Source organism: Simochromis diagramma, unplaced genomic scaffold (assembly GCF_900408965.1).
Source record: "Simochromis diagramma unplaced genomic scaffold, fSimDia1.1 OVJJ01000387.1, whole genome shotgun sequence".
Taxonomy (NCBI): domain Eukaryota; kingdom Metazoa; phylum Chordata; class Actinopteri; order Cichliformes; family Cichlidae; genus Simochromis; species Simochromis diagramma.
In genome coordinates this window covers 5,731,913-5,746,154 of record NW_024387152.1, presented here as the reverse complement: position 1 = coordinate 5,746,154, position 14,242 = coordinate 5,731,913, and the positions used below count along the sequence as shown (strand labels likewise).

General features: G+C 41.7%; 1 protein-coding gene across 7 annotated transcripts in view; it reads right to left on the bottom strand.

Annotated features, from left to right (window-relative positions):
- Positions 1-14,242, bottom strand: part of LOC120743879 (TOX high mobility group box family member 2-like) — an 81,826-nt gene that overhangs the window by 43,537 nt on the left and 24,047 nt on the right. For 3 of the 7 annotated variants that reach the window (XM_040047850.1, XM_040047851.1, XM_040047852.1), the window contains exon 2: positions 8,981-9,073. The exons of the other annotated variants lie outside the window; for them this stretch is intronic. In XM_040047850.1, the coding sequence (XP_039903784.1) occupies positions 8,981-9,073 (93 nt within the window). The remainder of the gene's footprint in view (positions 1-8,980; positions 9,074-14,242) is intronic. 7 annotated transcript variants of the gene reach the window in all.

Below are 14,242 nucleotides of genomic sequence, written 5' to 3'. Positions count from 1 at the left end.
TGTCATCGCCTAACTGAGCAATTTCATTCCATTGAAATCCACTTTGATATCACTGGTGACATAAAGCCATTCCGAGAGCTTCTTCAGAATAAGATTCTCTCGGATAAAAAGCGACTGCGAACAATGGCATTTTCAACCCCGCGAACGCCGCCACGGCTCTCATTACAGCTAACTCTGCCACGTGAATTCTTCGAGAGCGAATCCTCGACGGCGTTTGTTTCTGCCCTGCTCTGAAGGAACAAATGAAGTGAGATAATGTTTATTTCCACCAATTACATCTATAATGCAATATTCACCAAAAAAAGGCTCAAACTGCCCAGAAAGGTCAACCATTTTGTGCTTCAACATGGCTGCCCACAGACTGCAATGTAAAGCTCTTTCCTCTTGCTCCTTTTGATAGCTCTCCTTAGCAGTTCCTCACTCTCCCACTTAATATGCCAATTTATCCTCGGCTCAATGCTATCAACTCTGCCATTACTCCACATATACACCGCAGAAATTCTCTCATTCCCCTTTCTCTTCATCTTTCCCCTTTCCCCTCAGTCTCTCCATCTTTCTTTCCACATCCTTCCTTTTTTCACAGTTTCTCATGTTCCCCTTGCTCCATTTTCCCCCCGTGTTTCTCATCCTCGACACCCTTTTCTCCATGTTGCAACCTCCTTACTTCCACTTCTCTGTCTCCCTGCCTACTCCTCTTTGCCCCATCTTTTCTCTCTTTCTTCACCGGGCCTTGGCATCACTTTCTCATCGGCAGTCTAATTGGGCATTCTGCCTGAGACAAGGGCCTCATTAAGCAGTAATTACACACATGTTGTTTTCGGCAAACATCTCTATTTGGATTGCTTTGCATGGTAATTGTTCAGCAGGGACCACTGCTCGCGATGTTTCCCTCCGTGGCACACGTGGTGCTGGTAGAGAGGAATAAAAACATGGAGAAGAAGGGAGGGGTAGAGAGAGCGAGAGAGGGGGGAAGGAGAGGGGGTGAGAACAGAGAAAAATAATAATAGGCTGTGGAAGAGAGACAAATTGAGAAATAAAGAATGCATACATGGGAGAGAAGGAGGATGAGTAACACAGAGGCAGAACAGAGGCAGCCTGAAAGGATGAAGGCAATGCTGAGGCAGTAAATGGAGAAAGACAATGAATAAATGACAAAAAAAAAGGAGGTAGACAGGTTCAGTGTGAAAAGAAAATGAGGTGGAGCTGTAGAGAGGGCATAAAAAAAGAGAGACACACAGAATGAGTAAATTAGGTAGAGAAGTGAGAAAGTAAAGACAGTGACAGAGAGAGACGGAGAGACAGAGTCCCAGAACTAGGTCATGCCGTGCAATCATCGAGCGTTTCAAAAATAATGAAGCCACAAGGTGGAAGTAATGCTAACTAGCATATCCAGGGAAAACATGTAATATTTACACAGTGGTAATGGGGCAATACAATGCTGGGATCTTTTTATCTTGGGAGTATATTTTTGAGACAGCTGATGACGGAATTGGAGGCAGAATTACAGAGTCCGCCGAGGATCGCGTTTGATTGACGGACAACACGAGACTTCTAGGAAACATCTGTTTGTGAAGAGGGGGGGGTGGAGTTCAACTGCTCTGGGTGTCTGTGTAACGCCCAAACTGCTCAGTGATTAGAGAGACAAATCACCTTGTAGTAATGAAAAATGTCAAAAGCTACAAAGCATCACGACAATTTGGCCGAATTTACACAACTGGACGTAATTATGTCAAATACACAATCACATGCCTGCTAATATTAGCGGCTGCGTTTATTTCAAGTTCGGTTCATTAAGCATTTTATTACAAGCCTGTCTCTATGGGCTGCAGGAATTGTGAAAAGTACATAAGTACATTTATGTTACTACTGGGCTGCAGGGCTGCCCCATGAGCACGAGCTCTTGCTTTTCTGCCGCAGGCACAACTCTTCGCGCTCGCTGAGTGGCAGTAGCACATTCAGCCGTCCGCACCGCAGCTGAGCCATTTTACTTCCTTTCAAGTGATCACTTTGCATGTAAATATATCCAAATTGGCATTATCTGTAACATAAGTGTATGGTAATTTTTGTCAGAGGACGTCAAGGTTATAAAACTCAGGATTTCAGCAGTGCAGAAGTGCATCTTGGAATCGGCTGCCTGTTAACGAGAGAGTCTTAATTGGTCACCTTCCTGTCATTATTTCACACTTGTTCCATTGTCTCATAAGCAGAAATATGTAAATGAGAAGAGCTTTATTGGAAATTTGCCTGTATGAAAATACAGCACAGAGAGTAGGAGAGACGCAAACAGCTGGCTGAACTAGCTAGAATGCAAATACGGTGCAGTGATGTCATGGATATGCTAAATGGCATTATCTGAACTGGCTTCCCAGTGAAAGTTAATGACACTTCCAGAAAATGGTGTGAGGCAGTACATTTGTCAAAAAGAGTAGGAAACCCCCGTCACATCTGGCATGTAACTTTTATTTAGTACTAAACATTTAGCCCACATAGTAGAAATGAGCAACATATATAGGTCATGTGTCACCGGTCAGTCACAAGAATATAAATAAATAAATAAATAAATAAATAAATACTGGGATATAATTAGTTTGAGGAATTTTATGCTACTTGTCTCTTTTTCCAGCTACACTTTTAAAGGGAAAATGTCTCATTCAGCTGACATACTAAGCTTTCATATGCAATACATTATATGAAATTATACATTACTAACCATGGGTACAGAATAAACTGCTCAAAACTTAATAAACTTATAGATTTACAACATTAGAACGATCTATGTCAGCTGTAAAGTTTTAATGTTGTTAAAATATGTATAAGTATAGATAACAACAAACCAATTATACAGTATAGACAAACATGAGAGATTTCCCCATTATTTCTTTCATTATGACAGCAGAACTGCATTATCATAGAACATTACGCCTACTGGGGTTTACCACCTTATTAAATATCACAGCACAACGCCAGTGGCCGCAGATACAATCAGATATCGGCGGAAACTTTGCACGTTTATGCAATCAACACCCTACAGACCTTTGTAATGTATGTAAAAGCATTCAGAACGGAAAAACTGTATAGAAACCCCCCCCCCCCTCATACATTATCATGTTAAAGAACAACCCGAAACAACTTTTTTTTTTTTTTACTTTTTCAGTTAATAAAAGAGAATCTATAAGCAGAATATGTAATATTTGTGACTTTAAAAGCCTTTGCCAGTACACCAAGTCTCTAAAAATAATTCTCTCACCGAGTGGAATTAATAAGCCCAGAACAGTACACAGCTATTCTGTGAAGAAAGGGGTGTGGTGGTGGTGGTGGTGGTGGTGAGGGCTCATGCAATATGTATGCCTGTTTGAGCACCCTTCTTCCTCATCTTCCCCCTCTTCTCTTTATTTCTTTTTTACATCCCTCTCCCCCTCTCTCTCTCTTCCTCTCTCTCTCTCTCTCTCCCTCTCTCTCACCAGTCCTCTGTTCAATTAAGCCGTAGGAACCTGAACCTGAGACAATGTGGCTCTGGATTTGATGTTGCCCGACTTGTCAGTGCTGGTTCAAAGCCACAAAGGATGACAGACAGAAAGACTAAAAAAGTAGAGGGAAACAGATGCAGAGGAAAGACAGAAAGAAAGAAAGAAAGTGCTGTAGATTTTCAGAGTTACATAGGAGGAGGAGAGAGAAACAGCGAAGAGAAAAGACACTATAGTAACAATTCTGGTGTTGCGCCACGCCCCAAGCAAACAATGAACATAGGCAAACAATGAACATGGCACACACACACACACATACACACAAAGACACACAAAGCCCATAAAAAGCACAGCCTGTGGCCATGGCGACACATGCTCTGTTGTCGTTAGATAAGGGAAACAGGGCCTCTTCCTGGGTGTGAGAGTTTGATCCTGCGCACACAGACACACACACTAAACACACTACACCCACACGTGCATGTGCAGAGTGAGCTGCAGCACCACTAGGGTCACATCCACAACGCCGCGCATCTTATGTACCCTCACCTTTATCACCTGCATGGTTCATTTTCATATGCAAAGCTCAGGCTATGTTTATCTGAACACACTGTGCTCTGGTCAGTGGAGCACACAGAGCATGGTCAGATATTGACACAACACACGGAGCAGCTTCTTGTATATCTCAGCTGATTTTGATGGAATTTTTTTGGGAGTTATATCTGGCTTGGTGCCATCTTACATAGTATTTGTTTACAGGACTGGAGAGCACGAATTGTTCTAGTGTTGCATTCCTCAAAGGAGAGTTTCAGAAGCATCACAAGACATGTTTGCTTACCTCTCCCACGGCTGCCGTTTAAGAAATATTTGGCTTTATTGTTACTGATTAAGCAATCCATCAACTCATAACTAGTCAAACAGCACGTGCTAGTGAAACACAATGAACCCTTCCCACCAGAAGCAACTTAAACACTCACACACGTACAAACACACACACACACGCACACACAGACACACACAAAGCTCCCATTCATCTACTCTGCAGTTGTACTGGAGCAACCACAAAACAGAAATAACAGTTAGCAGCAAAGGTGGTGAGAGGTGGGAAGGGAGATTGAGACTGCGCGGGGAGGAAGGGGTGTGGGGGGAGTGGGGAGGGTGGGGTAGGGTGGGGGTGGAGGTGGGTGGGGAGACAGGTCGGTTGATGCTAAATAAGGTTTTGTTTCCACCCTGAACTTGGGTTCACTGTGACTTGGTGAGTTTACGGCACGATAAAAATCTCAACGGCGATGATAATGTAGTTCACACCTTCTAATGGAAATATCAGGTTGACAGATTTTGAGAATGAAATTAAATTTTATGTTTTGCTTCTTTTTTTCCTGTTTTCTGTTTTCAAAAGTCAGATAAGATCTTTTTTTTTTGTTCCAAATGCAGGTACACAAGGCAAAACCAAACATAAGATAACCGTGCTGTGTCAAATAGAAGCTTACAGTACCTCGTGCTTGCATTTCCACTGTTGTATCTTAAAAAAGCCCATAATGAGCTAAGCATAAGCACTGGGGAATTTCCTATTTTTAAGATGTTTTGCTCATTTTATACATACAAGAAGCTTAATTTATCTGGTTACCTCATTAGGGTCATTGCCAATGCTTTTTGTAATGTTTCGTAGGGTTAGCAAAACTATAAAGTAGGTTTTTTTTAAGGTTAGAAAAAGAAATAGGTAAATGTTACGTGCATTCAGCTATTCAGCTTATGCTTACTGTTAGAGAAGGCTAACTCATTCTTACTGTATGGGAAATGAGGTTAACCATGATTCAGCTTTCTCTTCGGTATATCCTACGTTACCATACGTTCGTGCTAACACCCCAGCCTCTGCGTCTCTCTCTTTCTGTGCACCAGCCGCAGAGTTTCTGTGTCACAGAATTAGCGAGATTTAAACCTATGCAGCTGATCCGTCCTGGCCAAAAGGTATCCATCATGAGTGTGTCACTGCTTTTAAGTGGAAAATCTCATTTTAGTTCACGCTTATCTGAGAACGTGTCAGTTCTCAGAAAAACATTTTTCTTATTGTTTTGGTTTTTTGCTCATTCTCTCTCACGCCTCTCATCTGTGGTGCTTTCTTTCAGAGAAAATCATTCCTCCAGGAGTCAAGGAAGAACAAAATAGAGATAATGTTGCTACATACACTCACCCACTACACCTGTTCAACTGCTCATTAACACAAATATCCTATCAGCCGATCACACGGCAGCAACTCAAAGCATTTAGACATGTAGATGTGGTCAAAATGACCAGCTGAAGTTCAAACTGAGCATCAGAATTGGGATGAAAGGTGATTTAAGTGACTTTGAACATGGCATGGTCTGATTATTTCAGAAACCTACTCAACTTTGAAGCAAATGGCCTACAGCAGCAGAAGACCACACGGTCACCTAAGAATAGGAAACTGTAGCTACAATTTGCACGGACCATTTGACAATAGAAGAGTAGACAAATATTGCCTGGTTTGTTGCCTCCAGCGGTGGTTGGCACAGAATTTGGTGTGATCATGAAAGCATGGATCCATCCTCCTTTTAATCAACTGTCCAGGCACTTTCTGAGTCTTAGTACCTACTCAGCATCAATTCACTTCCCAGTCTACATGAGTATTATTGTTTACTATGTCCTTTGGTGCAAGTTTGTAGCTCAAAAGCCAACTGATTTTCTTTATAAACAAACCCGCAAGCATTCGCTCAAAGGACCACCTTGTTCGAGGAAGCATGTTTGTACTGTGTCAACGTCATGGTCAACGTATGGTTTGTTTGTGCACCGTTGTGGTTTGCATACACTCATTGTGAGCATGAGTGTCATGGCAATTTTGGGCTTTGAATGATGTCTTTGAACTCTTCTTTTTCTAGAATGGTATTATTGTACAGTACACATCTTTAATGACATGCACAAGTTCAAACTCATTTTAGATTTTCTATTAATTCTACAAGATCAAAAGTATACATGCAGGCTCACATACATATATACACCCCTACTAATATTTGGTCAAATGTCCCTTAGCAAGTTGTATCTCGACCGTATGCTTTTGGTATACATCAACAAGCTTCTGTCATAATTCCGACTGGAAATTTGACCGCTCTTCTTGGCAGAGTTCATTTAAATTAGTTGGTTTCCTGTCACAGACCCAGTCTACAAATCTTCAACAGGGCTGAGGTTGGGGCCTTGGGAAAATTAGCCGTATAGTATGGGGGCTATATGTATACATTAACCCTCTGTGGTTGAGAAAAAAAATCTAATTTATAGTCAATAAAGATGTATACTGTCCACAATTATTCTGTACTGTACAATCAAAGGAACAGTTAGAAATAATCAAGAACTCATTAAAAGCCAAAAATTACCAGGACGTTCATCCTGATGATGAGTGTATGTAAACCACAACTGTATTATGGGGGACGACGAGTGTACAACAAGTCAAGCAGTTAGCAAGTCAACTACCTGGCTAACTAATGCTTGCTATCCTTTTCAGTTGCTGAAGAAGCTAGCGGTCTCTCCTGTAAAAAAACAAACAAACAAAAGAATTTTTTTTTTGCAGACTTTACAGGAGCTACTAAAAAATGTGGTCGTTATTTCAACCATGATGTGTAGTAGTTGTTTTTCGACTTCCAGCATGTTGTCATGTCCCACTAAATGCTCCATCAGAGGGTAAACATGAAAAAGACCGGCAGATCAACCTGTAACAACATGCTCAGACTCGGAGTGGCAGTTCCAACTCCAGCAGACTTCATTTTAGCTGAAAGACAAAATTATTTAGGCTCTCACAAGTTATTTATATGATTTGTCTATCTAGAAAAGTACGCGGTCAGTATTCATAGATTTCTTATGCAAGCTGTTCAACTGCAGTTCCAACCAGTTTTGAGAAAAATAACCTTAAAGCAATACGTTAAACATTTATCCTTTTCAATGATTTCCACCCCTTGTATGAACCTTGATTAGTATCTGTCTGTCTGTTCAGTATATGTATCAGAGTGCAAAAGAGGTCACAGCCATGAAACGAGCCACGTGCAAGCGCATGTGCAGAGGTATAACAGAAGAATTCAAATGTCAGACCAAGGTGCCACCCACACGGCCTCCCTCAGCTTACTGTGGTAGCCTTCAACGGCCTGTCGGCTAACCAGTCCTGGGAAACACCTTCCTAGCATCAAGCACAACAGCATCACATGCAACTAGCAGCTAGCAGGTGCTGTAGTACTGTACTGCTATACTTAACAACGAGAGGGAAGTAGTTATCCCACCAGACTACCTGACATTCGCTGTCTGTGGTGGTGTGAATGTGTATTTGCACGTTTGTGCATGTGTGTGCACAGAATGCGTGTCCGTACAGTATGTGCATGTCACTAGGTGAGTCTTTGTCAGTGAGGTTTCTCTGGCAGCAGAAGAGGATGCAGAGCACAAGCCACTTTTAACTGACTGGGGTAAACAGTGATGAGAGAAGATAAAGGGCAGAGTGAATGTCACATTACCCCAGCCCTTTGCTTCTGCTCACCACAACATCAGATAACTGCTGCAGGAAAAAAAAGTCTGGTTTCCTCTAGCATATAATTGGTTATCTCATTGCGATCTACTGTTCTCTTGCCTCTGCACAGAATGAAATATAAAGAGCAAAGGGAGAAAAAAAATAGTCTAAAGTTTGACTGTTCAGTCAGTGACTAAAATAAATCATTACGAGCGTAGGAAAGGCATCAATCTATTTTCATGGTGGTTGCCACAGATTTAAACATTTAGCACAAAAAACAAATAAACAAAGAGAACACCTGACAATAAGGTGGTGTTGTGTTCGCTTTCAAGCAACCTTTTAGAATAGCACAAGCAACGCAACATAGACAGGTTAACACACAACACGTTGACTTGACTAGATAGGGAAGTAATATTGATTATCAGCAACAATATCTAACAACTTATTAGCTCAGAGTTAAGTAAACAGATAACATTTCATATGAAATGAAGCTATGCATTAAAAAAACAAGGTCTGTTAGAAAGAACTTTGGTATATTCTGTCAAAAAGACAGCTTTTGTTATAAAGAGCCTCATGAGATCTTTAAATAAAAAGTAAAGTTAAACTCTAAACATGTCAAAGGCACTTTATTTAGAGTTAATGTGTCTCTCTGGATGCGACCTGATCATAACATAACACATCACCATGTGACTTGATCATAACAACTACCGAGGCGTATTTCGCACCTTCTTCATGTTTTCACACATACCGTAATTAAGAAACTCCTGACATGATTTATAGATTCCAGTAAAATGGTTGCCTTTGAATAGAGACACTATAAATGATACATATGTGTTCACACATTTGTGTATAAAATATATATGTGAAGGTTCTCATAGGGAGCTCGACATAAATACGGAGAGCAATTTCATCTCAGTATAAAGCCTCCAGAACTGACCAGGGCCCAGGATAGAACCTTGAGGTACACTTTTCCAAATCAACCGGCTAGGGAAAAAATAAGGGGGCTTGGCTATCTCACCACAGCAGTGGGTAGTCTTTTCCTAGATGGATTGATGGCCGGAGAGGGGGCAGTGTGGAGCCTAACCCCTCGCTCACCCACACTGTACCGGGCCTGTGGTTAGAGAGAGCGAGAGAAAGAGAGAGACAGCGAACAGGAAAAAAAGAAGAGAAAGAGAAGACAAAAGCAGAGAAGGAAAGGAGACGACAGGGCTTTAGATTGCAAGGTACAAGCAGGGCATTTGTAAAGGGAACATGTCAAGCCCTCCCGCCCTCTGTCGTGAACCTTTCTCTCCTTCTCCCTTTCTCCGGTTGCCCTGCTCTTCCTCTAGTACGCCGCGCACGCGTGGAGGGGGAGGAGTAACGACATGAGAATTACACAGTGACATGCAGCGCTGTGCTACGGGAAGAATGGAGGTTAATGAGCTGACATACCCTCCACCTCGAACACGCCTCCTCCCCATGCCAACCTCCCTGCTCTCTTTCACACGCTGACAAGCATGTACACAAAAACCCCGGCAAGACAGTGAGGAGTGAAAGCTGGCAGCGAGACAAGTTTTGGTGCACCAAAGGAATGTGGCAAGAGCGCAGTTTACACTCTCTTCACATACAGTGCACACAGCTCACAGCTGTAGCTGGGTTATGAACAACTGTGAACGTGAGCTAATGTAATTTACATTAGAAATATGGCCTCAGCTAATGCAATCAAGAACTGGGAAGATGCAAGACTCGTTATGCATCAGAAATCAGAGGCATAAAAATATCTGGCAAAAAGTCGCTGTTAAAATTCCTACATTTGATCATACTTGTACTGTACTATACTATAGGTGAAGGGACGCCAACAGCAGAATGGAGGCAGCAAGTGAAGCAACAGGTCCACTTTGACATGCAAAATAATGTGAAATTTTAAAAAAAAAAAGTGGAGAAATTTAGCAGCGCTGAGACTCACATATATCTGGTATTATGAGGATTCATCCTCGCCTGGCTGTGAACGTATCTACCAGCGTGTCAAGAGCATTTATTTCTTCATTCATAACCCATAAAAAGTTACGCTGCTCATATAGCTAAAAGAAACATTCAACCACAAGTTTTACCAACTTGCTAAACACTACAAAATACAAATAGATAAAACAGCCGATTTATTAAGGGACAATTGTATTTCGTGTCCAGACCACAAACCAAAGGCTATACATATCATTCTCTTACTGCAAAGAGCTCAGACTTCTGTGAATAACTGATTAGGCCTTCAGATTCTCAACCATTTCTTGGTTGTCACGTGGTGATGTGTGGGTGTATAATATGTTAAATAAAACCTCAGTGGCCTTTAAGTTGCATCACCAGAAAACCAACACGCAAAGGTGACAATTTTTACCAGATAAGAGTCCATGGGTGCTCAAGTATGCACAGACACAAATAACACAGAGGGGTAAAAAAAAACAAAACCCAAAAAACAGCCGGCTTCAAAGGAACATTTCAGAAAAACTTTCAGCAAAGAAAAACTTAGCTGAACACCAAGTTCCTACAAGCACAGGTGAAATTCACACGACCACATCTAAAGATAGGTGCAGATGCACTGAAACACTGAAATTGTGCCAATTTTGTTTATTTTCCAAATCTGCAGTTGCCTAAACTGTGTATAGCCTGTTCATATGGCTCAATTTCATCCATCTATTGATTGGTTATAGGATGCTACCATTTAGGGATAGAGACAAAATGTCTCTGCATGCATCCTGCTGCAGTTGATGTGCCTTAATTACCTGAAACTAAATGAGTGAAAAGCACAAGAGTAACAAAACAGCGTCTAAGAAATGAAAGAACTTTAGCAAAAGCAGAAATAGAATTGATAATGATGCGGCGACACAGCTCCGCAGAGCTTGAAAACAATGGAAGATGGATGGTTAGTCATTAGCGCCCATTGTGAATCTTTCGAGTGAGTAATTTGTGGGAAGGCTTGTGCATTTTTAATAGTCTTAAACTGAAGAGCCCTAAGAACACAAACTCCATGAAATAATAACAGGCATTTCACCTTAGCACTATCCGAGCCTCTCAATTATTTACCACTAATGAATTGCCTTGGGCAACATTTTTCCTAAGTACAATATCAACCATCCCAGAGAGCCAGAATCAGCTCACTCAAATACTTAAATACATTTACTCAATTATGCTCACTGTCCCCGCAATTAAAGAGCCAAGAATGTCAAGCTGTTTTCTGCTTGCTGTCTCGTATGCTCTGATTCAGCTTTGATATTTCAGCAAAACTCTTCCCCCGGATAGCAATGATTAATTGATAAAAACATTTTCAGAGAAATTGCAACAACCAGGTTCGTGGCTTTTTCTCTGTTTTTGCATCTGTGGTGTGGGTGATGCTAAAAAAAAGCATGTTAGCTGTTAGCAGCGACATATCAGAAAAGCAGGCTAGCAGACACCATCTAAAACACCAGTTGCAATGGCGTACATATATGTAAGTGTTAGCAAGTGTTTATAAAAGCACATGCTTTATATCTGTTCACGTGGAGTGACAAACCGTGTTATGCTCTATTATTGCATTCAACATTTTTATCACCGCACGATCGGAGAAAAATCACACCCATGTTATTTCCACTATGTAACAGATCAGGTCAGGCCTGACTAGCTTTAGTCAATTCCATGCTCTCCAGCTGTAAGTCTCTGGCTGTAACTACGTCAGAGAAATTAATGCGCAAAGGATCCTGTTCCTAGACAGCTGGTAGTTGTAAATTCCTATCAGGGAATTAAAAAAATGTATAAATAAAAAAAAAAACACCAAAAAAAAGGAGGGAGCGAGAGAGTTTGAAAGAAAACATATACAATTTTCATTTCAACTGCTTTAGGGATTAAGGCTCAGGGCTCTAGAAAAAAACTGCATTAAAATAATCCACCATTTGCATGTTTTATCTCACAAAGGAGGCTCACATAGACACACATATGCAACAACCCCCACTCTCCCTCCCTACCGCCCTTTTCCTCCTCCCCCATTCTGTTTGAGCACACACACACACGTGCGCACATACACACACACACATCACACATGTACACGCTGCCATCATTAAACACACTCACACACACATCGAGATCAACCTGCTGCCATCTGCTCCACGCGCTCTGTACAATCCTTGCAGAATACATTATTCACTACAATACATCACATCACATTCCCTCAATGTCATAGCCTTGTGCTTGAGGAAGACTCTGTGTGTGTATGTGTGTTGCAAGTGTGTGTGTGTGTGTGTGCATGCGCGTGTGAGAGAGAGAGAGAGAAGATTTGCTCTGTTATACGGTAGAGTGGTAGAGAAAATTAAAGACAGTTTTATTTGGCTTTTAGGTGAAACAAGACTGACAGCAAAACTCGTGTCTGTTACTAGGCCAGATTAAAAATCCAGACAAGGATGTCAGTGTATGAAAGTGAAGGATAACAGCTACTGAGAAAGTGAGAGGAACTGACACATACAAGCAGGAGAAAGAGAGACAGAAGGCAGGAGTTTTTTTGTTACACACTAGGGTCTGCTTTCGTGAAGGACATTCCTCTCAGAGAGTTATCAGGTGTCAAAAGTATGATTTAGCATTTCTCCAAATGTAAGCACATTTTTCACAGTTCATTAATGTGTTGACATTATACTCTATATCCCTGTTTTTACTGAAGGGGAAGTCGGGGTCGTACTGCGCGGTTTTATTCGATGTGGAGCAACTTTTGGTTTCTGAACTTAGTGGAGAGGAAGAGAGCGAACACTGGAATAAAGCGGCATTTACCTAATGGTCCACCAGTGGAAAATGACGGCACACACGCACAGTAGCTTGGACTTCAAGTCTCAGAGATGACGTAGTTGTATTTGACTTTGAGCAAAGACTTGGAAGAATGAATTCATGTTGGGTTTAGTCTGTTTTTGTTATTTGTTAATAAGAAAAATCCCAGTTTTATGAATTTTTAATACAGCGAATCTGTATTTGAATTATTTACTTTACTCCAATTGCTTCACTTGATTTCATTTGAAAGATAAATACAGAAACATCGATTACTTTTTTTTTTTTTGCTTGTTTACATTTTTGTCTTTTCTCCCTATCGTTTCTTATGCGCAAACCATGAACATGTTAATGCATGTGTGTCGCTATGTGCGGTGGCAGAGCGGAGGGAGGGAACAGCTGGCAGGCCCACACTCGACCACGTATTGACCTGTTTTGCATTCACCTGTTATTCAACCTAATGTTTCCACTTGGCTCTGCTGCAGCTGAGCTACAATTAACCTCGCTGTGCGCGCAAGGGAAGGAAGTCTTGAGTAATTTTTTTTCAAAGCAGTTTGTCAAACTTCCCCAAATGTCATTCTGCCCACTGTCTTAAAATTAATGTTTTTTACTTTAACTTTCCCACTCTGAAGAGAAGAGAGGCGAGACATCTAACCCTTCTGAGATCTACAGTAGCTATAAATGTGGCCTATATTCACACAGCGCTAAATTCTTTTCACTTGATGCACGTAATCTGATTGCAGATAATTAGCCTCTGAAAATGTTACTTGCCTTTCTAAACCTCATGAATGACAGAAAACGCTGCTGCATCCAACCCTTCCCTTATCTGCTCTTCACTCGGCTACTCCGCCTCCTCTCGCTTTTTTCCCACCCTCCATTTCCCCCTCCCTCCTCTTTTCCCAGATGCCCTCTCAGCTCTTGCTTGTGTTTGGGCTGCAACTGCGAGGGGTCACTGCCTGCCTTGTCTCACACGTGGAGCACTGAGAACGTGTGTGTGTGTGTGTGTGAAAGAAAGACAGCACACACTTGTCTATGGATAATTATATGAATGAGAGCGTAAGAACATCAAAAAAAAAGAAAGAAAGAAAAAGAAGTGTGTAAGTGTGTGAATTTAGCCTGATGTGTGTGCAGTTGAGCCTGAGTGCCTTTCCCACTGTGTGTGTTTCAAAGTGTTTCAATGTGTGTGTGTGTGTGTGTGTGTGAGTGCGTGCGCCTTGCGAGCTCAGTGCCAGGTCTCTCTAATGAGTCTGTCAGGCGCTGTTAGCGACGGCGTGCTCCCCTGGCTCAGCGCACTCCTACAGACACACTGTGATTAGCCGGGCCAACGGCACGCCACCGGGCCAGATTAAACACTCACCACGCCGCCAGGGAACACACACACACACACACACACAGACACACACACACACACTCAGCACAGCACACATTAGAGCAAAGCATTACAGTTGCTCTCATAGACACCACACACAGACGTACTTAGATACACAGCTTCATCATCGTTGTTCCTATTAGTCTGCAACATGTACTT